The sequence below is a fragment of the Artemia sp. Qi Xiang Cuo genome, chromosome 17, assembly GCF_049724085.1.
Source record: "Artemia sp. Qi Xiang Cuo chromosome 17, ASM4972408v1, whole genome shotgun sequence".
Lineage (NCBI taxonomy): Eukaryota > Metazoa > Arthropoda > Branchiopoda > Anostraca > Artemiidae > Artemia > Artemia sp. Qi Xiang Cuo.
The window spans coordinates 6,485,806-6,510,217 of record NC_142810.1 but is presented as its reverse complement, the minus strand read 5'-3'; the positions used below and the strand labels follow the sequence as shown (position 1 = coordinate 6,510,217).

Genomic DNA, 24,412 nt, shown 5'->3' with positions numbered 1-24,412 from the left:
GGTTATCGAAATAGCATGTCAATATTTCAGGTAGTATGGAGGAAGGAAGAGCGAGGGACTTCCAATTTTGTCTTGGGGAGAGGGGATAAATATCTTTGTCTCCTGTCAATCTATTTGTGCCCTATGATAGCTTTAAGTAAATTTCTCTTTTCAACACATTTTTTGGAGTAGTCATGATACTTAAACTATTTTATTTCATTTTCCTTAAGAATTACATTTTTGAGAAAAATTAGGGCGAAAAAATAAAAACAAATTAATTTTAATTAATTGCGCCTAAAAAATAAATACATATTCGTTCTTCAATATTTGAGCTAGTAGTTTTTTCTTTAGATGCTAAAAGAGGAATTTGACATAAAAACATAAGTAGAAGAAGAAGCCTTAAAAAGAAGAAGACGCCATAAAAACAACTACGCAGAAGAATATAAAAATAAAAAATAAAAAATTTCCAGCATCATTGCGATTAAATTTCTCACAGTTCAGCTATCCAATATAAAAATGCATTCCTTGTAAAAGAAAAGAAATTAAACGAATTGTAGTTTGAAGCTACTGTGCGAACAAAAAGTTGCCAAGCATAAGAACAAGATGGTAGTAACGAGCATCAAGAAGGTATCGAGAAGTGTCGAGCATCGAGATAGAAATTCTCTGTATATGTATGGGTGTATGGATTACTTCAAAAGGTTAGTTTTATTTATATATATATATATATATATATATATATATATATATATATATATATATATATATATATATATATATATTTATACATATTCTTTTTTTGAGCATTGGGGACGGATTTGCCAAAATATCGGTTTTTCGTTAATGAAAACGTTGAAGTTTTTGTTTTAATTACTGGCTGATAAATAGCCTTGTTTGTTTTTGTCTTTTTCTTAATATTTTATTCATTTATCGTTTCTGTCGTAAGAACAAGAAAAAAAAAGATAAAAGTTACTAATATCGTCATCAAATCTTCACATTTTGGCTGTATAAAGTTCGGGGCGATTGTAGTCGTGTCATTAGGCAAAGTAATCAGGCGATTAGAAGACATGATATTGCACTAAAATCTAGCAAGCCAGGACTGCCATTCCTAGGGATTTTCCCCAAGAACTTGGGATTTTAGTCCTGAAGTTCGGAGCTTGGGAAAAGCATACATTAAATATTACCTTCAAAAAGTATATTAAAATATATATTAAGTGTATTATATAATTGCGTATATATATTAGTAACCTGAATTTTTTGTTTATAACATTGTGATTTTTCGAAGCAGATCTTGGAAAGTAGTAGGGGAGGGCCGGGGCAAAAAGTAGTAGGGGAGGGCCGGCACTTTACAGAGCCTATTAGTACGTCAATGCTAAATATATTAATTTACTAATATTATTACTAGGATAACATGATTATATTCTTTGGATTCACTTTCCTGTACCAGAGCATTGATCGATCCAAGTGCTTTGGAGTTTCGTTAGGGCTTAAGTAAACAAAACCCGACACACTCAGCGGCAGCTAGTTAGGGATTGCAACATTGACCCTACGTTGGCCACCAGTAGAACTTAGGGTGTGTGGCCAAATGAGTGTGGCCTTTCTTCTGAACTGTTATGAACTTGTAGGTTTGTTTTTCATTTCAAACACTGCCATTTTATGTTTAAGTTGCTTTTTGTATGTTTTTTTTTTCAAGTAGAGTTTAATGTCTTATGTTTATTGTCTATGTTATATGTTTTGTGTCTTATTATCTTGTTTTATGTTTAAGTTCAATAGATTTTTTTTAAATGGCTATATGCAGATTGTTTTTATAAAGCTATTAATAATATTGTATATTATACTTTCTTTCAAATAAAATTAAGAAAATATCCTACCCGACCGAGAGCAGATCATATCTGACCGAGAACAGATCAGATCAGACCGAGAACAGATCAGATCAGACCAAGAACAGATCAGATCAGACCAAGAACAGATCAGATCATACCGAGAACAGCTCATATCCGACCAAGAACAGATCATACTGCCTATCAATCCCAAGGGTGATCGTTTCAAATCAGATGTAATACATCTATAATCTATTGGTGTTAAGGTCCTTGAAGAACATTTCCTTTTTTTTTACTCACTAGCCACGACCTTATCTACCCTTTGCTATCTTATGGATATTGCGTTTGGTTTCTGGCAGCATTTCTTGAAGCTAGGCCATCATGTTAGGTGGTTCAGGTTCATGGTGATTCTTGGCCTTTGCAGTAATTTGGATTTTTACTTCTTCTTCAATCACCTCAAAGTTCACTAACTATTTCTGTGTTATATCTTATTCTTATGTTTTACCATACACCCTTTTCTTTAAAGGATGTTGCTATTAACTTCTAATAAATCTACAGTTAACTATTCAAGTACGATAGTGGTACTTACAGAAGTATGGTGCAACGAGATCCTTTGACAATGCCAAAAATTAGCACCAGACACAAAAATATGTAAAAACTTAGAACACCAATGGTAACAGGCCATCTAGAAGAAGAAGAAGAAGAAAATCATTGAGTTGGATCTTAATTTACAAAGACAAAAAAAAGTGACACAAGGGTACAAACAGGATTATGTTGCTGGGGGAGATAACCACATTAAATATAAAAGTACCAAAAATAAAAGTTACCACATTAAATTACTAAACATAAAGGTAAGGTTACCACCCTCCCATTTACAGACCTAAGGCTAGAGCTTCAGTTGCACTTTACTGAAAACTACATACATTTTGAGCAGTGTGTTTTTTCTTCGTCAAAAGTTCAACAACAGAAAAGATAATCACAATCATAGGCTATAACAAAGGAAGAATTTTTCTTCGAAAATTACATTTGTGACCTTCAATTTAATTTCCTATATTGAAAAGGAAACTTTTTAAATGAATGGAAAATCAATGCCTAAATTAAGCTTTTAAATTGAATTTCGTCATTTTTAAAACTATTGGTTAGATTTTTGAAAAAAATGTTTTAAACTGAAGAATCATTAAATGATTTACCAATTGGTTTACTATGTATTTATAAGGAATACGTCTAAAAGGAAAAAAGCATGGATAGACATTCACTGCGTAACACAATAACGATTATGGTTACATTGTATAAAATATAACAGCCTAATATTGGTTCTTCAAAGTTGAAGCATATTTTTCAATATTACAACGATAAAAGGAACTGTTTAAAATATGCCGCGTTTTCAGTAAAGCACAAATGGCACTCTGTTTTTTTCAACATTTGGGTCTACTTAGCACAAGGACTGAAGGATAAAAGTTCCAAGCCAATCGAAAAAAAATTGACCCTTTTTGGGCTCCATTTTTGGGGAGTCCGTGCCCAACATAATGTTGCTGTACATTAGGTTCCTCTTGGCCCATGAACTCTAAACACACGGCTGTAAGTTTCAAACTGATCAGGGCCAAATCGTTCCTGTCCTATTCCTGAACACACAGAGAAAGAGAAGGAGAGAAAGAGAAACAGAAAGAGAGAGAGGGAGGGAGGGAGAGAGAAAAAAAGAGAGATAAAACATCTCACTCTGAAAATTTCATCCTCTGATCTGATTTAGTTGAACAAACGCGTAAAAAAAGCATTCTCTAAATAAAATTTGCCCAATTTTTTAACGACATACTAAGAAGTCAAATTTTAGACAGCCTATCCCCCCCCCCAGCTACAGAAGACAAGAGACAGAGCTGTTTCCTAAAGAGCCCATTCTCAATTAGTAGCCTAATTGACCACAAGCAAGAGAATGAAATTATCAGGAATGAATTTAGAATGAATTTTGTCCTGCAAAAGTGTTTTATTTTTCCAGTTAGAATGAATTTTGTCCTGGAAAAGTGTTTTCGAGCTACTAACTCAACTCCTTCTATATTTCTCTAATGAAAAAAATTGTATAGAAGACGAGCCTATACCCGTCTTAACACTGGAATCCACCTCCCCCCCCCTTATTTTGGTTGAGTCTACTTTTATTTGACTTCAATGATAAAAGCAATATTTAAAACATTTCAATAAAAAAAAACTTGCACAAAAAAAAAGATTTTCAAAAAAAAGAAAAGAACTCCATTAAATCAAAAATGAATAAAAATATAATCAAATAATCTACCAAGCATACAACTAACACAAATCACTATCAATAAATAAATGAAACTCAAAACAAACAAAAATTAAAATAATTCAAAATCAAAACGAGCAGAAATTAATACGCTCTGGTTTCTAAACCCCTATGCTTTTAAATAAGTATAATATAACATGTGCTTTACTGAAAAAAAATTCAAATGAATATACTGAAAAAAAAAAATGTGTTTTTTCAGTTTTACATGCGTATGCTAGTATTTATTCCTTAAAATCTTAATTAATTTTTGATTTCTTAAAGTTGGAAAAGTGAACACATTTAAAAGAATCTTTTCAGTAAAGTACATGTTATATTCTGGCTCTTAGAAAGCATAGGGTTTAGAACCCTACTCAGATTAATTTCTGCTCGTTTTGAGTTTGACTTATTTTAATTTCTGTTTGTTTTGGGTTTCATGTATTTATTGATACTGATTTGTGGTAGTTGTATGCTTGGTAGATTATTTGATTCTATTTTTGTTCATTTTTGGGTTAATGGAGTTCTTTACTTTTTTAATTTGAAAAACTTATTTTGTGCAAAAAGTTCTTTTGATTAATTATTAGTAAAGACGGTGGGAGCAGTGAAAATGTTAAAAGTAGAATAGCCAAGGCTCAGCGTGTTTTTTCACTGTTATAAAAAAGTTTGGAAGAATATGATGATAAGTGTGCTAAACACGACTAGAATATTAGAAGCCACAGTGATGACAGTGGTTATATTCCCTCAGGGTACAACATACCACCCTTGCCCTGAGAGCTGTGGGGGGTTGTTATACTCAAAAACATAATATCCGGACCCTTCACCTACCTTCAGCAAAATTGCTATATCAAAATAATGATCGGAAGTGTTTGAAGAAATGATGGGCATGGGGGAGGGGGAGGCATTCGCCCTCCTATCGTTTTTGACTATTAATAAGGGCACTAGCCCTCTCAATTCCCAATTGAATGAGTCCTTTTTGAAGCTTGTACGACAACGCTGACAAAGACCTAATTTCCAGAACTTTCAACTACGTTGAACGAAATGTCTATCTAAAAATTTTGATGGGATGTGTTTGGGGAAATGATAGGCGTGAGAGGGGCGTTAGTTGCCCTCCGGTCACTTTTGACTATTAAATAGGGCACTAACGTTTTCAATTTCCAATCGAATGAGCCCTTTTTGAAGTTTCTACGACAACGCTTTCTATAAAACCTTACATACCCCCAGGGCATAACATACAACCCTTGCGCTGAGAGCTGTGGGGGGGGGTGTCATCCTCAAAAGCATAATTTCCGGACTTTTCAACTACGTTGGACACAATGGTGGAAAAATGGTGGGCGTGGGAGGGGTGTTAGTTTTCCTCCAATCACTTTTTGACTATTAAAAAGGGCACTAGCTCTTAGAAGTTTCTATGACAACGCTCTCTATATAAACCTCACATGCCCTCAGGGCATAACTTACAACCCTTGCCCTGAGGGGTGTGGAAGGTTGGGGGTACCATTCTCAAAGACACGATATCCAGAACTTTCAACTACGTTGACAAAATTGCTATCTCAAAATTTTGATTAAATATGTTTAGGGAAATGGTGGGCGTGAGAGCAGGGGTGAGCTGCCCTCCAATCAGTCTTGACTAGCCTATTAAAAAGGGCACTAGCCCTATCAATTTCCAATTGAATGAGCCTTTTTTGAAGTTTCTACGACAACATTTTCTATAAAAATAAAACCTTATATGCCTCCGGGGCATACCTTACAACCATTGCCTTTAACGCTGGGAGGGGGGGGGGGGTTGGCATCCTCAAAAACCTAATTTCTAGAACTTTCATTTACGTTGAGCAAAATGGCTATATCAAAATTTTGATTCGATGTGTTTGGGGAAATGGTGGGCGTGAGAGGGGGGTTAGTTGCCCTCCAATTACTTTCGACTATTAAAAAGGGCACTAGCCCTTTCAATTTCCAATCGAGTGAGCCCTTTTTGAAGTTTTACGACAACGCTTTCTATAAAAAACCTTATATGCCCCCAGGGCATAACTTACAAACCCTGCCCTAAGGGATGTAGGGGGAGTTTCATCCTCAAAGACATCCCCGGACCTTTCCAGAACTTTTAAATACGTTGAACAAAGTTTTGATTGCATGTGTTTGGGGAAATGGTGGGCATGAGAGGGGGGTTAGCTGCCCTTCAATCACTTTTGACTGTTAAAAAGGGCACTAGCCCTTTCAATTTCCAATCGAGTGAGCCTTTTTTGAAGTTTTACGACATCGCTTTCTATAAAAACCTTGTATGCCCCCAGCGCATAACTTACAAACCTTGCCCTGAGGGCTGTAGGGGGAGTTTCATCCTCAAAAACATAACCGGACCTTTCCAGAACTATTAACTACGTTGAATAAAATGAATATCTCAAAATTTTGATTGCAAGTGTTTGGGGAAATGGTGGGCGTGATAGGGGGGTTAGTTACTCTCCAATCAATTTCGACTATTAAAAAGGACAATAGCCCTTTGAATTTCCAATCGAATGAGCCTTTTTTCAAGTTTCTACGACAAGGCTTCTATAAAAACCTTATATGCTCCCAGGGCATAACTTACAACCCTTGCCCTGAGGGCTGTGGGGGGGGGGGGGGAGTATCCTTCTCAAAAACATAATTTCTATCTGAAAATCAACTACGATGAACAAAATGGCTATCTCAAAATTAAGATTGGATGTATTTGGAAATGGTGGGCGTGGAAAGGGTGTTAGTTGCCTTCTAATCAATTTCGACTATTAAAAAGGGCAATAGCCCTTTGAATTTCCAATCGAATGAGCCCTTTTTCAAGTTTCTACGACAAAGCTTTCAATAAAAACCTTATATGTCCCCAGGGCATAACTTATAACCCTTGCCCTGAAGACTGTGGGGGAGTGTCCAGCTCAAAGATATAATTTCCAGAACTTTCAACTACTTTGAACAAAATGGCTATCTCAAAATTTTGATTGGATGTGTTTGGGGAAATAGTGGGCGTGGAAGGGGTGTTAGTTGCTTTCCAATCACTTTCGACAATTTGAAAGGACACTAGCCATTTAAGTTTCCAATCAAATGAGTCCTTTTGAAGTTTCTTCGACAAACCGTTCTATACAAAGCTTATATGTACCCAGGGCGTAACTTACAACCCTTGCCCGGAGGGCTATGGGGGGGGGGGTCATCCTCAGTGACCTAGTTTCCAGAAATTTCAACTACAGTGGAACAAAATGGCTATCTCAAAATTTTGATTGGATGTGTTTGGGGGAAAGGTGGGCATGAGAGGGGGGTTAGTTGCCCTCCAATCACTTTTGACTATTAAAAACGGAACTAGTCCTTTGAATTTACAATCGAATGAGCCCTTTTTGAAGTTTCTATGACAAGGCTTTCTATAAAAACCTTATATGCTCCCAGGGCATAACTTACAACCCTTGCCCTGAGGGCTGTGGGGGGAATATCCTTCTCAAAAACATAATTTCTATCTGAAAATCAACTACGATGAACAAAATGGCTATCTCAAACGAGAAATGGTGGGCGTGGAAAGGGTGTTAGTTGCCTTCCAATCACTTACGACTATTAAAAAGAGCATTAGCCATTCCAATTTCCAATCGAATGAGCCCTTTTCGAAGTTTCTACGACAATTCCTTCGATACGAAGTACTCTGGTCTAGAAAAAAAAATAATACATTGTACGAACATCGTTCTTTACTTAGGCAGCGCCATTGCGCTGCCTAAGATTAGGATTTTATATCACATCTTCATTACTTCTTAACCACAGTTTGTCGAAGTTCATAAATAGTCAGCGTCTTTTGGATGAGAAGGGGGCAGAGAACGATACTTAAAAGACCTTCCTACGACATAATTCAAGGTCTGATTTCTAATGAAAGTTTCATTCCCCTAAGTCAACTTCTTTCCCCGAAAAACAGCCCCTCGTCTAGAGCTTTACCAAAAGCCGAATTGTGAAATAATAGAAAAGAGAGAAGCATTTAAAGAAAATAGCCAAATTCTGAAAAGTAATATAAAACATAAATACCTGATAATCTCAAATTCATGAATTTGGTCAACATAGGGTTGAACATGGACACTTCTCAATATATGACTACCTAATTTTAGATTATCAGAGATCGAGTTAATACTGCTCACTACAACCCTCATTTCACGAACCATAGCAACGTGAATTGATGCATTTTGACTAGGGAGAATCTTCTCAAGCAATTTGGTTAGGTTTTGTGTTTGTGGTTCTATTTGTGCTTGGATAGACTCGATCACTGATGCAGCCTGAAAGAAAAAACAATGTAAAACTTAGATGGTCCTGGCTCCCAAAGCCGTATCCAAAGGGGAAGGGGGTATAGTGTTTGACTCTCCCCCCTCCGAAATGTTTGTCTGACTCGTAAAAAAGTAAAAAATGAATATAAAAAATTTTTTGATGCTTAACAAAAAATTGAAACCCCCCTCCCCGAAAATAATCCGAATAATCTAGCTCGGATTGCGTTCGACTTTAGCCCCACATCGAATGCTTGGCTACGCCCAAGATTTAGACGTAGGATTCCGTGGAAGGAGAGCCTAAGCAAACTCCTAAAAATGGCTTACATTACTGTTGACAAGATACCCATCATAGCAGGGGATTAAACCTGGAGGAGTAAAGTTACAACGCCCCTTACACCACCCACCATGCGACAGGAGTCGTAAGTCACAGTGAAGAAAGGGAAATCAATAACACTAAAAACAAATAAAATTTCTTGGAGGTGGGGTAATGTGACAGCAAAAGCCGAGTAGAAGCTAGACCTAGAAAACAAAGTTTACCACCCAATCTTACCAAACTAAGTTATACAATGTATTTCTATCAAAACTAGAAAAAAAATTATAGGATAATTTATTTAATATTTCCCTAATTTTTAAACTAAGTGCCAAATTTACGTGAGACCTTTAACTGAGGAGTTACCAAACAAACAAAAAAATGTCTCAAAACTCTCGGGCGCTTGGCGCAACTTTATAGCTTTGTCGGCTGAAGATTTATCTTCTCATAACCTCTCTCCTAATTGTAGATCTGTCCTTAGAGCATGGAAACAACCGCAAAAACATGATATCGTATAAGTACAACTACCCAGAATGAGGCCAAAGAAAAGGCCAAAATAAAAAAAATGAGATTCTATAAACACAACCTCCAAGAATGTGGCTGGTTCTATCCTTGTCGCTGTTGAAAAGACTGTATTTTAATCAAATTTTTAAAAGTGTTTTTGTTATTTATTTCGTATTTAAAGAATTGTATTGACCATCTGGGGAAATTTTGGCTTAGAACATGAATGCTTGAGAACCCTAGTTTTCTCGCATAGGGATTGTCAATCAACTAAGAGATGTTGGGTGGCTGAGGAGTATTAGCTGAGGAGCAAGTACGACATAGAAGAGAATGATGCATCTCCAAATTAAATACGTCTTTATTTTGTAGGGGGGCTCCTGGTTCCGGTCCAAAAATAAAATATGGCATCAATATCAATATTTAATTTTATTTAATATTTAATAAATGAATACATTGTCTTTTATGGCCTGATATCTTAAAACGAAAGGGGATAAGATCCTCCGGTTTTGACTTTTTGTATTCATTGTCATATTATATTGTCATATCATTTTGTATTCACTGTCATATCATATTATATCATATTGTCATATTACTTAAGTCAATATTTAAAAAGATCAAAAACAAACTGGAAGAACTGACAAGGGGATGAAACAGGTTAATAAAAATAAAATGATAGGATAAATAAAGGAAGTAGAATAAATAAATGGAATATATAAATAAATAACAATGAAGAGAAAAACTATTGGGAAAGTCAATTTTCTGTTATGTGGGGACAAAAGCTTTTAAGGAATTGAGTAAATAAAGAAGAAAACTACCAAAAGAACTTTCAAAATTATTAAATATACTCTAGGACCATACACATCGCTAAGCAGAGACCTTTTGCCCAGTCTAATTTGCAAACAATCTTTCATTAATTCCGGCATGTTTTTTTGTTCGTTTGATTCAGTGTTTTTTCTGCTTTACTTGACTTTACTTCAAACGGTTTCTTTTCTCGTTTTTTTTTTTTAGCACTAAAGACGACATGGCGGAAGTCCTTGCCGAAATATCTGCTTTTGTCCCTTTGGCTTCTTTCCTGTCCACATTACCCTTTTTTACCCTTACCCACATTTTTTACCATTACACTTTTTACCCATTACCCACATTTACCCTTTCCCTTTTTTACTGTTTGTCATACTTCAAAATTAGTAAAATAGATTTTACACAATGAGTGGTAAAAAGGGGGTGGGTGAGAAAAGAGAGGAAGGAGACCCATTTATTCAACATGTCGATTATGTCGGGGGAAAAGTTCTTCTGTATCGTCCTGCGGATAACTTTAATGGGATACAAATGGAGATTCTCGTTGAAGCAGGACGAGGGAGGCGGGGCCTTAGGGTAAAAAATTGATACAGGAAAAGAAGTTATTGACGGTAGTAGGGACTTAAACCGCTTTGAAGATGAGCCTAAGGTCATTTCTTTGGACTGCTTCTATAATCAGTCCGACAATTTCTTGGAAACGTTTTCTGATGTGGAATTGCAGTCCAATGGAATTTATTGTTCTAGATATTTCCTGATTCTTGTACGAGTTAAAGTTATTACAGTCTCTATGACTGTAAAAGTTATTATAGTTACTTACAGTTGGAGAGGGGACGCAGCCCATAAAGACTGCCAATAGTTTGGCAGGTCTGTCAAAGACCGCCAAAAGACTGTCAAAAGACTACCAATTGGCTACCCAATAGCAAATTGATAGTTGTATAACTGATTTTTACTGAAAATGAAATTTGCTTACCGAAAATTACAAAAATAACTTACCTCTGAAATCTATCAAATATCCAAACCGTTTCAGGCAAAGGTAATTATCATTTATCAAAAATGACTTATTTGTATTTGCTGCAGGAATTCTCTGATACTTGTATCAGATATAACAGGAGTTTCTTAGAGTTACAAAAGGAAATACGTTTAATAGACTTTCCTAATAACAATAATTATTAAAATAAGAATTAGAATTTTAAATCATTGTTAATAATATTATTAAAAATATTATCTAGTAATTATTAATATTGTTAAGTCTGGTAAAATCAATATTTACCAGATTAAATAATTAATAATCCCTCATTTGTTTGTGAGGTTAATAGTGAGTATGTATATTTGTGTGAGTGGAATCGTGTTAGTTGGTAACAGGTTTTCTAGGCTTTTTAATATTAGGCTGGGAGTAAAACAGGGCACCACTGTTTCTCCTAAATTGTTTAATATTTTTATAAATGATGTTGTTGATAGATAATAGATGGACTCCGAAAGTTAGTCTAGGGACCAATAAACTATCACTTTTATTATTTGCAGATGATATTGCTTTGGTGGCTAGCACACCGCAAGATCTGCAGACGCTTCTGAGTCTTATAGAAGAATATTTGATGATGAAAACAATTAAGGCTGAATGTTGAAAAGAGTGAAGTTGTTATTTTAAAAAAAAAGGAAAGCAAGTGGCGAAGATAATTATAGATTTAAAATTAATAATAAGGAACTGAAAGTAAGTAAAAGAATGAAATATTTAGGATTTGTTTTATCGGAAAATGGAAGTTTAAAGAGTAATGTTGATGAAATAATAAATAGAGGCAAAGTGGCCATGTCTGCGATTTTTAGAAATCCGGCGATAATGGGAATTAAAAACCTAAAAATGTAAAAAAAATATTTAATACAAAAATTTTACCAGTAATAGAATATGGAGCAGAGATTTGGGGCGGAGAAGCGGAACAGAAGTTGGAGTCCCTCCAGATCCAGTATTATAAAAGAATGTTTGGGTAACCCCAGACAACTCATTCACAGATTCTGAAAGGTAATATGGGCCACATTTCGTTGAAACTACGCAGGTCTATTTTGATGCGTAGATTTCGGTTGGAGCTCATTAGGTATAATAAAGATGGGCTAGAAAAAGCTGTTTATCGTCAGATGTTGAATTAGGGATTTAAAATGTCATGGCCGTCCCAAAGAAGGTCATTATTAGAAAGAGTGAGATTGTCTTACTTATGAAATTATGGCCTCGGCTTCCAGTATCTACCAAAAAATTTAGTAAGCCAGGTACGATTTATCTTGGAGGGTCAAGAAATTCAGTATTGACAAAGGCTGATTTTAAATTCCGCTACATTGAATCATTATAATCAGGTTAAACCTAGTTTTGGAGAGGAAATTCATTTTAAATTTAATATGCCGGCTATGACTTGATGTAGATGGATTCAGCATAGGGCGAATTGCCTTCCAATCCAGAGCAGGCAAATGGTGTTCGACAGGGGGATAGTACATACTGATGGTTAGTATATGTGTCCTCTTTGTAAGGATGATTTGGACGAAGATTTGGACCAATTTCCCGGAAGTGGCCGATGCTCTCTGATTTAAGAGAAAAATGCTTGCATGGGTTGATTTTGCGGCTTCCTGGTACTTTACAGAGTAATAGTACAGCCACAATATTTCGTATTGGTGCGCACATAAAGAAGGGATTAGAAAGAAGGAAAATTTTTTACAATTAATTATTATTAATTATATGGAATTACATTTATTTTCTCGATAAATTACCATGAGGTATTTTTTTGCTATGTATCATGTTAATGTGTCTTTCGTAATTTGTTCTGTTGTGATTTCTTTATTTTTCATAAATTTTTGTGTACATATGGCTCTTGGACTTTGGAAATACACGATCTATCTATCTATCTATCTGTCTATTTAATCAGTGGTATAATTGATTTTTAGAAAATGATTTTCCCAGGAACAGTTGACTTTTTCATCATACGAAGTGGGCATGTGACAATCGCAATAAGAAACTAAGTTGAAATGGTAATCCCTCGTAATACTACTACTACTAACAACTCACTATAACACCAAGCCACGGGGATGTTTTTCGTTTGGCCCCAAATGGATGGCCAAAAAGCATAATCTTTGGCAATCTGCCATCTTTCATCTATACTTGATCCAGCCATACATGGAGCCTGTGGTGTAGTTAGGGAATCCAGCACCCGAGGACAACGTCTGTTTTTACCCCCTCCCCCATCACTACCGCAATATAAGTAAAAAAAATCAGTTGAACAACCAATCGAAGGCTGTACCCAAGGACAGCTCCCCCCCCCCTTTCTCTCCTAGCTACACTATTATCTTTATCTATACTTATCTTTCATCTATACTTGATCCAGCCATACATGGAGCCTGTGGTGTAGTTAGGGAATCCAGCACCCGAGGACAACGTCTGTTTTTACCCCCTCCCCCATCACTACCGCAATATAAGTAAAAAAAATCAGTTGAACAACCAATCGAAGGCTGTACCCAAGGACAGCTCCCCCCCCCCCCTTTCTCTCCTAGCTACACTATTTTTTGGAGCCCCAATAATGTACAATAATATTCACTAATGGCAATCTCTAATACGGTAAACCTTAAAGGATTAGGAATCTTAACCCCTAATAGAAATTGGAAAATAATTTAAAAACTAAAAATAGTATATGTAGCAAGAGATCTTTCCAATAGGAGAATACTGAATTATACTCTGGTTTTAGAAAAAAGGAAAACGAAAAAAGAACAATTTGTTCTTTGTTGTATGTTCTTTGTATGTTGTATGTTTGTTGTATCTTCTTTGTTCTTTGTCAACAATTTGTTGTACTGTTGTTCTACTATAGGAATCTCTTCTTTCGAAGGAAAACCGTAATAAAATCGAAAGTTCTCGTATATAACATCACTCACAATTAAACTTGTAATAAAACTATAGTTGCCACAAAATGCCTACATCATTCTGGACAACATATTTCATAACCAAAATTTATCATTGTTTCGCAAGAACAAAAAAGGTATAGCAATAAAAACGAAAAAAAAATATAAAAAGATAACTAGATGGTGACTTGAATATAAACAAATAAAAAGTTGCAAAATAGCAATATATGGCGTTAGTTGAAATTTACTTTTTATTGTCCTCATTTCATTTATATTCAGTTTTTTGTTATTCGTATGATAGTAACAAATACATTTTAAATGTTTTCTCGTTTTTCTTTAGATTTAATAAATCCAAAATTATTAAGAATCACTGGTGAATGTCCAAAATATCTTTTTTTTTCTCCTTGGACTTAGTCAGCGTTGCCAATCAAATTTTTCACTTTAATGCAAGGTTTGGTTATTACAGGTTAGGTTAGATTAGGTTTCGTCAGGTTTGGTTAGGTTAGCTTAAGTTTTCAACCTGTTTCTGATATTTATAACCAAATTTAATCTAACCTAAACTAATATAATCTAACCCAACGTTTACCGTCATAGCTTGCACAAGACTCGCAGAGCTAAATGAATCCAAGCAGAGAATAAGGAATTTCGGACATTCCCCGGTGAATGTCGACATTAACCAGATTTCGGACATTTACGGTAACATATATATATCATACACTTTTCTAAGTTGAAACCTACTAACGAAGGAGCCACAGGGAATTAAATGTGTAGTTTGAGTCACTCCAGTATAAAATCATACCCCAGCGAAGAAACTCGCAAAGCTCTTTACCCATATTCCTAAGTTACCCATATTCCTTGACCAAATAAAATCCTATTTTAACAAAAAAAATTACTTTTTGTAACAAAAGGTACTTTAAAAAGGTACTATTTTGTAAAAAATAACAAAGACAAAAAAACAAATATATGGATAAACTAATAAAACTTTTAAAAAATCTTAACTTTAAAAAATATTATTTAACAATAAATCTGCCTTTTCTCTTCGTTTTATTCACCCACGTTTGATTTGTCTTTCATTTTCTTCTTTTTTTGTTAACTGCCGTACAACAAGCTAAGATTCAGGCCGAAGCAGGTTCATATTCAAGAAATTTTTCGGAGGCGAGGGGAGAATTAATACAAAAGGGTGAGAAAATGCAAACTAAATGGAAATATGAGAACTTATATGGACCAAGTCTGGAAGATACGGGAATTTGTTGATCCTATAAATTAACATTCTTAAATTATTATACTTTCGAAAAATTATATTAATTTTTTTGCACTTAAAATGGCACTTAAAAACTTCATCTTTTAAAATAAATAAGAGAAAAACCTTACAAAATCAAATATTGAGCCAACAAATTTGGGAATAACCGGATTGTAAATATTTGAATCTTTACACAAAAAAGTACTGTCAAATTTAACAAATTATTTTAGCTCTGGCTCAAATTTTTCTTTGTAAAAGATTTTTTTTATTATTAAAAAAAAATTATGTTAAATTATATTAGATTAAACTATACATTCAAAATATCTTACCCCGAGCTCTGCTTCAGTAGCATTGTCTTGTATAGTTTGCAAAGCATTAGCAAAGGCTTTAGCACCACTATGAAAATCATCGTTCCCATACAAACCAACAGCAACGGATCCACTGAAGAAATAAAACAGTTTAAAATCCATTGAACATATTTATAAATGTTAAGTTCAGTTTTTAAAAAAAATATCAAAAATATTACTTTTGAAATTTATTTTGTTTAAAAATACATAAAAAACTAACGAAAGAGTCTGTGAGACGCCAGGTATAAAAAAAGAAAAATACCTTGGCATATTCTCTTTTGTGAGGACTGGAGAAAAAATAGTCCACCCTCTTCTCCTAAGATTCATCGCCCCTTCCCTCCTCCTTACAAAAAAATTAAAAAGCTTTTTCTTAAAGATTTGGCTCAAGCTCAAGCCATGAGATAAAACAGGGTATATTTACCAAATAAAGCATATACGACGAAAAAACGGCGAAAAAAAAAATTAAAATTCGGGATAAATTCCATAAAATTGTTAACGATACCTATTCACAACATGCAAACTCTCTAATAAAATATAGCCACTTGCAATTATAAAAGAAACACATACTCTCTTGAGATCAACCAAAATTCAACTGGCTAATCTGATCTTCTCCTAAGATTCTTCGCCCCTTCCCTCCTCCCCACTAAGAATAAAAAAAAAGTTTTTACTTATAGTTTTGGACGAACTCCCGCCGTGAGACAAAACAGGGTATAGTTACAAAATTACACACAAAATTCGACAAAAATATTATGAAAAACATTTAAATTCAGTAGAAATTCCGTAAAATCTTCACAAAACCTGCTCCCAACGAGCAAACTCTGTAAACAGAAATAGCCACTTGCCCTTACGAAAAAAGAGCATACTATCTTGAGAGCAACCACAATCAACTGGCTAATCTGATCTCCTAAAATTATTCCCCCCTTCCCTCCTCCCCGCCAAAAAAAAAAAATATTTAAAGATTCGGCTTGAACTCCAGCCGTGAGACAAAACAGGGTAAACTTACCAAATTACGCGTAAAATTCGGCAAAAAAATGGGGATTATTTTTATTGGCAAAAATTCAATAAAATTTTTAGGAAACCTGCTCATAACATGCAATCTCTGTAATCAAGTGTAGCCACTTGCCTTTATAAAAAAAGGAAAATCTCTTGAGAGCAACCAAAATCAAAAGGCCAATCAGATCTCCTAAAATTCTTCGGCCTTTCCCTCCTCCCCACCAAAAAATAAAAGAAACTTTTTACTTAAATCGTTGGTCGAACTCCAACCGTGACAAAAAATAGTGTATACTCACCAGATTACGCATAAAATTCGGCTAAAAATGGCAAGAAAACGGCGAAAAAATTAAATTTAACAAAAATTACATAAAATTTTAACGAAACCACTCACAACACGTAAAATCTGTTATTATATATAATTTGTCTTTACAAAAAAAAAAAGAAATACATACACTTTAGAAAGCAAAAAATCAACTTGCTAACCTGATCTCCACTCTCCACAGAGGCATTAGTGTTTCCATCAAAAATGGCGAATAAACATTTAAAAAAAATGGCAAATACACTTTTTAAAATATTAAAAAAAAAAAAAAATCACAAAATGTTGCAATGAGTAAATTTGCCTTCTTCAATAATTATAAATCTATAATAATGAACTTTAACATAGAAAATTATAATAAATAAAATAACAACAAAAATACGATAAATAAAAAAACCTCTTATTTCATAAAGACGAAGATGCTCAGCTTGCTTTTACTTCAGTAACAGAATGAATACAGTTGCACGCTCAGGTGTGTGGCAGCACCGAGCTGCAACGGCCGCTTGGAGCTATGTTAAACTATGAATAGTAGTCGCATTTTCGTCGCATTATAGTGGTACTTATTGATATTTATCCAAAAAGGTATATGGGGGGGGGGGGGAATCTCCCTTCATACATAAAATAATTTCCATTTTTAATTTTAACGTCCTCTTTACTTCCATACAAAAAAAACTTAAGAAAAATTAACTTGTACTTTCATCGGGTAGCTAGAAACAAATATTTATGACACAAAATCATATCTGAGATGTTTTTTTATGTCTTTATCTTTTTGTTTTTTATTATCCTCCAAGTGTTTTTGTGTTTTGTACAGAAACATATTATTATAATATATATATAATATATTATTATTAATCCAAAAGAATATCCCCTAGGAACACTGCCTATAAAAATAAGCCAGAGCTCGTAGCTCGAAACCGCTAGTCGAGTTTTTTTTTTATGACATATCTAACGACGCATTTGTGACGTATTTAACTGAAGTATAGTGACGTATAATACTTGTGGACCTGATGGGTGTACAAATTCGACCAAGAGGTTTTGTTAAGTTCAGTATAGTAAGTGTCTCTGCAAGACAAAGTTGTAACACAAAAACAGATCTCTACTGCCAAATATTATCAAACATTAATTTATAATCCTTAATTTTCAAATTTACATCAACGATCAGAAATTTCTGTCTGAAAATTGGCAATATTTTTCATCTTCTTCAAACTATTAGTTATTTTCTATTTCCTTCAATGGATACAACCCCCAATAGACACCCGTACAAGTAGTTCCACTTCAACCTCCCGCCCCCCCCGGAAAAAAATGGGGGCAGATTTAACCCATTAAGTGTACAATCTTTGCTCAATCTGCAAAGAAAAAAAAAGAGACTAAATACATACCAGCAAAGGACAGCAGTGAATCCTAAGACCCATCTATGGGCTTCCATCGGCCTAGGAACTTGTAATTTTTTATCACAACATCGCGTTAAAAAATAGGCAAGTAGCCCTATCATAGTTAGAATCAGCCAGAGGATAGGTACACTTCCAATCACCGCCAGGGCCTGAAAAAAAAGGAAATGTTTAACATTTTTTTATAATGAGACTACACTGGGAATAAAGAAAGAACCGATGGTTCTTGAAGCAAAACGATGTAAGAGAATAAATACAAATAGGGATGGCTTCAGAAATATATAGAACCGTAATCTCTGCAGCAAAAAAAGCATAAAAAAGCACAAAAAGCAACTAAAAAGCAAAAAAAGGAGAAAAGAAAAAAAGGATAAAAAAGCAAAAAAAACAAGTGCACAAAAAAAGACTGATGGATTTGATCAGCAAACTTCAGGTCAGACTAGTGCAGTAGTGCCTACACCAAAGAGAATTGAAAACTTAAAAAGCAAAAATCTAGTCTACATTGAAGGCCCCATTTCGCATGGAAAAAATTTGGCGCTTTATGGAAAAAATATAGGTCTACTAGTGACAGAATTTGCTCTTTAGTCCCCCTCGCATTTTGAAGTAGCTGAAAGACAAGTCCGTGGCGTTTTGCAAAAAGTTCCGTGGCGTTTGGCGTTTTGACTTTTCCCAAAAATGAGTTAGGCATATGGTTCGAAAGAGCTCGAAGAGATCTATCGATTTGTCACTTCAAAATGGGCTAATCTTTAATTCTGACCGAGTTATAAACAGTTCGAAAAGGCCATAAATGGGCACTTCCAGTGAATTTCGATCGAAAGGTTAGAAATCAACTTTCTAACTTTTGATTTCTAAAGACTTTAAAGACTTTAGAAAGTCTTTAGAAATCAGTCTTTAAAGTTACAAGTTCCTTAAATTCTGAATTATGATATTTTAATTGTGTCTTTTCATTTTTACTTTACTCTCCTTTAAAATTAGGAAAAATGAACTTAGGCCCTTTTTGCAAAAGGCCACGGGAGTTTGCAATAGCTTAGGTAGGCTAAAAAATGAAAATTTCCACGAGTAAAACGTCTGGAGAAATTTTGGATACGAGTAAATAGTTATAAAATGCTTCAAAGTAAATCCATGTATTTCTAACTGCTGAAATTTAAGAATTAATTGATAAGATAATGATTTTGCATTTGTTAAAAAATTAAATCTGGGTTTACCGTCAACATTAATAAAGAAAAGAATAACTAAGGTCAGTGTTAGAACGGAAATTACGAAGTACTGCCCTTTGTGGGGCAGAATTGAAACTTTCAAAAAATCCTGCTGCTTCATTGGCCTACGAAAAAGGCAGAAATAAGAATACAAAATAATTATGTAGTCAAAAGTAGACTTTAAAGTGTATAAAACCTCGTTTTCAAAGACCTTAAAAGTAAGAAACCATTTAGTGCGATACGAACTGTCACTTACGAGCCGTACTAGCCGATTGGTTGACGCGCAGGACTTGCAACCCTATGTCAGTAAGGGCAGCGGTTCGAGTCCTGATGCCGCTGACTTTTTTGGTTTGGAATGGGAGTCAGTGGTGTGACTCTGTAAACTCAGCCATGTTACACAGCTCCAAATAGGTACCTAAAGAAATCTGGGGGGCGAGGGAATTGGAAGCGTCAGATGATTTGCTAACAGCACCGCATAGCGCTCTCGGCCAAAGGCAGAAAGTTAGGAGATTGATACCTGTGCTATGGAGATTTCTCATAAAATTCTCATAAATAGATGATCTCATAAAAGGATCTCATAGATCTCATAAAAGATGCTGTCAGCCTCTTTTCTTTTTCTTTTTTTTTAGAACGATGTCAATGATAGAAAATTCTCATAAAATAGGCTAGAAACAAAGTTCTCAACACTTTTGATTTATTGCCAAATTAGACGATTTCTCAGGTGGTGGTGATTTTCATGTTACTTTTAAAATCAGGTGATTTTCGCCCAGAAGTACGTTTGGTAGACTTTAGTTGACTACCTACAATCAACTTCAAACATTTTACACTTCGTAGTCACAGCTAGTAAGGAATTACTCTCGAACTATAGTTGACTTTTCGTAACTACTGCCACTGAGTAGCAGGGGTGCCGGGGGACCACGGGCCTCCCAAGGTTTTGATGGTGCCCTCATTTATTTTTTTGTCTTTTTGAAATTTTCTTTAGATAAACTTGTCAATTTGGTCAGATCGCCCTTGTCACATTGCCCCCCCCCCCATCCAACATTTTGCTCTAGATCCGTCCTTGCTGAGTAGAATCAACTCGTGGTAACTTAGGATGTTGGGAATTTTGCTTATGGATTTTGGACTTTTTTACAAATGTGGTCTTATGAAATGGACTCTATTTAACTTCCCCTGAAAAATCTGCTATACAATCTGAAAATTGCCAACTGACAAAGGAAAAAAGTTTCGACGCTTAGACCTTGTCAACCCCAGGTATTAATTCAATAATATGATGTAGCAACTTCAAACTAATCAAACTGTTTGTGGAAACGAATTGTAGGTAAGGAGCGAAACGGCTCAATAGTAACTGTAACTCTAAAAAACATATTTTTATATTAATAGATATATCAAAAGGATTGGCTTACTATGCTGATTCCAAATGTGGAAAATTCGTTAACTTTAGTGTTACCCATCAAAAGCTACGAGCCTACGAGCTACGAGGCACGAGCTACCCATCAAAAGCTGCGAGCTACGAGAAAATTTGCCTGGTTTTCGGAAAAAAGGAGAAACACCCCCTAAAAGTTAAGGAATCTTTTCGAATCAAGAACCCTGTTGTAGAAGTTTCAAGCTCCCATCTGCAAAAATGTAGAATTTTGTATTTTTTGTCAGAAGAAGGATCACGGATGCGCGTTTATTTGTTTCTTTGGGTTTTTTTTCCAGAGGTGATCGCATCAAACCAATAGTCCTAGAATATTGGGAAAGGGCTCATTCAAATATAAGTTAAAAGTTCTGGTGTCCTTTTTAAGTGACCGAAAAGATTGGAGGGCAACTAGCCCTCCCATCACCTTTTTCCTCAAAGTAGTCCGATCAAAATTTTGAGATAGGCATTTTGTTCAGCATAGTTGAAAGTCCAGTAACTATGCCTTTGGGGATAACAAGACCCCCCACAGCCCCTGGGGAAAGGTCTGTAAGTCATAGAATTTAAACTTTGTTTACATGTAATGTTTGTTATTGGAAAGCATACAGACTTTTTTTGGGAGGAGGGGGCGAACTTTTTGCTGGGGGGATTTCCTGTTGTAGAGGAAGCTTCCAGGGGTGAACTCTCTAGGCGAAATATTACACTGGTGGAATTCGCCTGAATCCCTATACGAAATTCTTTTTCTTTGTCTTACTTTCTCTTTGCCGAGTCAATTTTACATGTGGAGATGTTAAGGGGAGTTATCCAAGGGGGAATTTTACATGGTTGGAATTTTCTAGAGCATCTTTCTGTAAGGGAGGAGGGGGGACTTTCCACGGGAGAAATTCTACACGGGGGAGTTTTTCGCGGGATAAATTCTTCAGAGAGAATTTTCTGCATGAGCAGCCTTCAACTAGAAGGCAGGGTATTTGCGGGAAAACGTTTCCACGGAGGAGGGGATTTCCGGCATAATTAAAAAAAAATTAGAAATTAAAGTCTTTATCAAATGAAAGTGCGCTAAGAAAAACTTTCACTCAGAACTGTCGGCAAGATTTTTTTTTTTTGGGGGGGGGGGAGGGAGTATTTTTAGCTAGAATGGAATTGTCAGGGAGAATTTTCCTGACAGGGGGTATTTTACGAGGAAAGAACTTTACATGGAGGAGTGTTTCGTGGGGGAGGGAGTTTTCCATGGAGGGGGAGCCGGATTTTCAGGCATTACTTAAAAACGATCAGAAATTAAACTAAAAAAACAAGTTTTTTCAACTGAAAGTAAGGAGCAACATCAAAACTTGAAACGAATAGAAATTATTATGTATATGAGGGGATTACCTCCTCCTCAATACCTTACTCTTTACGCTAAATTCGGACATTTTGTCCCAATTCTTCAAGAACGACTCCTTAAACACAAGGACTGTTTAACTAGAAGAGCTTTTTTAAAACTTCTAAAAAAGACTTCAGCATAAAGAGCGAGGTATTGAGGAGGGGAGTTTATATGAGGAGGGGAGATATGACTAGTTTAATGACTAGCATAGAATGACATGATAATGACTATAGAATGACATAGAATTCGTTGGAGGTTAATTTTTATTATTATATTTTTTAAATTAACTAAACAAAACAGTTGAAAAAGACAAACCCCACGAAAAATGTAATGCACAAAACATTGACGAAATTGATTACAAAGTCAATAGCATAAAACCGGCAAAATATCCGAGAGGTGAATAGCCTAACCAAATAAGGTAAATTGTGAAGACAGAGGTGAATAGCCTATCCAAATAAGGTAAATTGTGAAGACAGGGGTCAACTTACCTCTAGATATTTAGGATTACTGGAATCAAATACAGGCGGAATCCTTGATAGGTGAATATCCAAATGAGGTAAACTGTGAAAAAACTGAACAACTAAGTTTGGTCCATCCATTTTGTGCAAAATACCAATAGATTGGCCAAAATTAAAACCAATACAGGAAGTCTTCGATTAGCAACGTTTTGTCAACCACTCCCTTTGCCAACAGGCATTTTCTCTGTAAAATATAATAAATTGAAAAGAAATTTAAATAGTCACTTTTGTTGCTTGTGAAAAAGGCGAATAAAATAAAATTAATAAATAAAATAAATTAAAATTAAATTTTAATTTAAATAAAATTAATTTGTCCAACGAAATAGTAGTTAAATACCAAGGACAGTGAAAATCACATCTGATTGTTTGAGTTTATTATTGTCTACACAATTAAATACATTTAAAAAATATACAAAAACTAGGAATTAAATTTTTTAATGAAAAAGACCTCAATATGTAGATAGACAACTTTTGGTAGTAGGGTTATCAAATTAAAAAAAGAAATATGGGCAAAAATTAAGCCAAAAACGCATGTCCCCCAACTGCTTCAGAAGCTGTAGCTTTCTTTTGAATGTATAGTTGTACAAATTTTCAAACTCAAAAAGTGTTGCCAAATTCTACTAATTAGTTTTGCTTATTTAATTTCAGGATTCAGTGTGGCAGCACTGACCGAAATGTGAAACTGCCATAATTACTTAACAATTTTGGAACAGCTTAAAAGAAAATCTTAGAAAATTGTGGTGTTCTAATATGGATAGACATAAGATTAACCAAGAGGTTAATCTCTTTTTTTTTTTACTTTTATGTCCTTGGTAAGCATCAAGTAGACAAAAAATTATCAGTATGAAAGACAGTGGTGGAGTTTCCCTAAATGTCTGAAGACACCCCCACCCCCTACTCCTGAAAGAACTGGCGTGCAAACGTCAAGATTTCAGAAAATTTACCAGAAAGTTCTTCAAAGAGAAATCTAATACTGTGAAAAATGAACGTTTCAAAAGCAAATATTCAGATTTGTGAATGTCCAGCATGTTTTCACAGAATTTCCACGGATATAGAGCCTCCCGTGACCCCCGCTCTTGAAAATTGTGGCACACAATAAAATTCTAGGAAGTTTATAGAAAAAATTGGTCAAAGGGAAATTTAATATTTCCAAAGTAGCGTTCTCAGGCAATACAGAAATAGATTTTTGGCCTGCGCCAGTTTTAATTTACGTAAGCCCGCTTCCTTAGAAAATAATTATGATTCCCAAATGTTTGATTGTTTCTAATAAAGCATAAATGGTAGTGATTTTCCGCTGTGTTCAGCTTTCTTCTGCAGCTTTCTTTTGAAAGTAAAATTCTACAAATTTTCAAGGACAAACAACGTTGCAAAATTCTAATAATTAGTTTCGCTTATTTACTTTCAAGATTCAACGTGACAACACTGACGAGGCCAGAACAAAATTTACACTATACTGAATTTGCACCTTCCCAAGGCCAGAACAAAATTCGCACTTTACTGAAAAAAAATATAAATGTTTTTACTTTTATAACTTTAATAAATCAAATAATATTAACATTTTGATTACTAAATATCAGTATATGTATATTCAACTGAAAATGCACATTTATTTGTATTTTTTCAGTAAAGTACAAATTTTTTCTGGCCTTGGGAATGCATAGGGGTTTTACGCCCAACTTATGTTAATTTCTGCTCGTTTAAAGTTTGACTCGGTTAATTATTGTAATTTCTGTTCGTTTTGGGTTTCACCTATTTATCGATTCTGATTTGTGGGAGTTTTATGCTTTGTAGACCATTTTATTGGATGTTCGATCACATTTTGTTTAACCGAGTTTTTTACATTCCTTCGAAAAACTCGTTTTGTGGAAAAAGTTTTTTA

General features: G+C 34.8%; 1 protein-coding gene across 1 annotated transcript in view; it reads right to left on the bottom strand.

Moving 5' to 3' along the window:
• The window catches only part of LOC148941844 (protein tweety-like), a 98,488-nt gene that overhangs the window by 42,660 nt on the left and 31,416 nt on the right, over positions 1 to 24,412 (bottom strand). Inside the window, exons 2-6 of the mRNA XM_089103000.1 lie at positions 22,504 to 22,717; positions 18,058 to 18,218; positions 15,352 to 15,463; positions 8,077 to 8,321; positions 2,386 to 2,481 (exon numbers count right to left, since the gene is read on the bottom strand). Coding sequence (XP_088959126.1) covers positions 2,386 to 2,481; positions 8,077 to 8,321; positions 15,352 to 15,463; positions 18,058 to 18,218; positions 22,504 to 22,614 — 725 coding nt within the window. The 5' untranslated portion in view covers positions 22,615 to 22,717. The remainder of the gene's footprint in view (positions 1 to 2,385; positions 2,482 to 8,076; positions 8,322 to 15,351; positions 15,464 to 18,057; positions 18,219 to 22,503; positions 22,718 to 24,412) is intronic.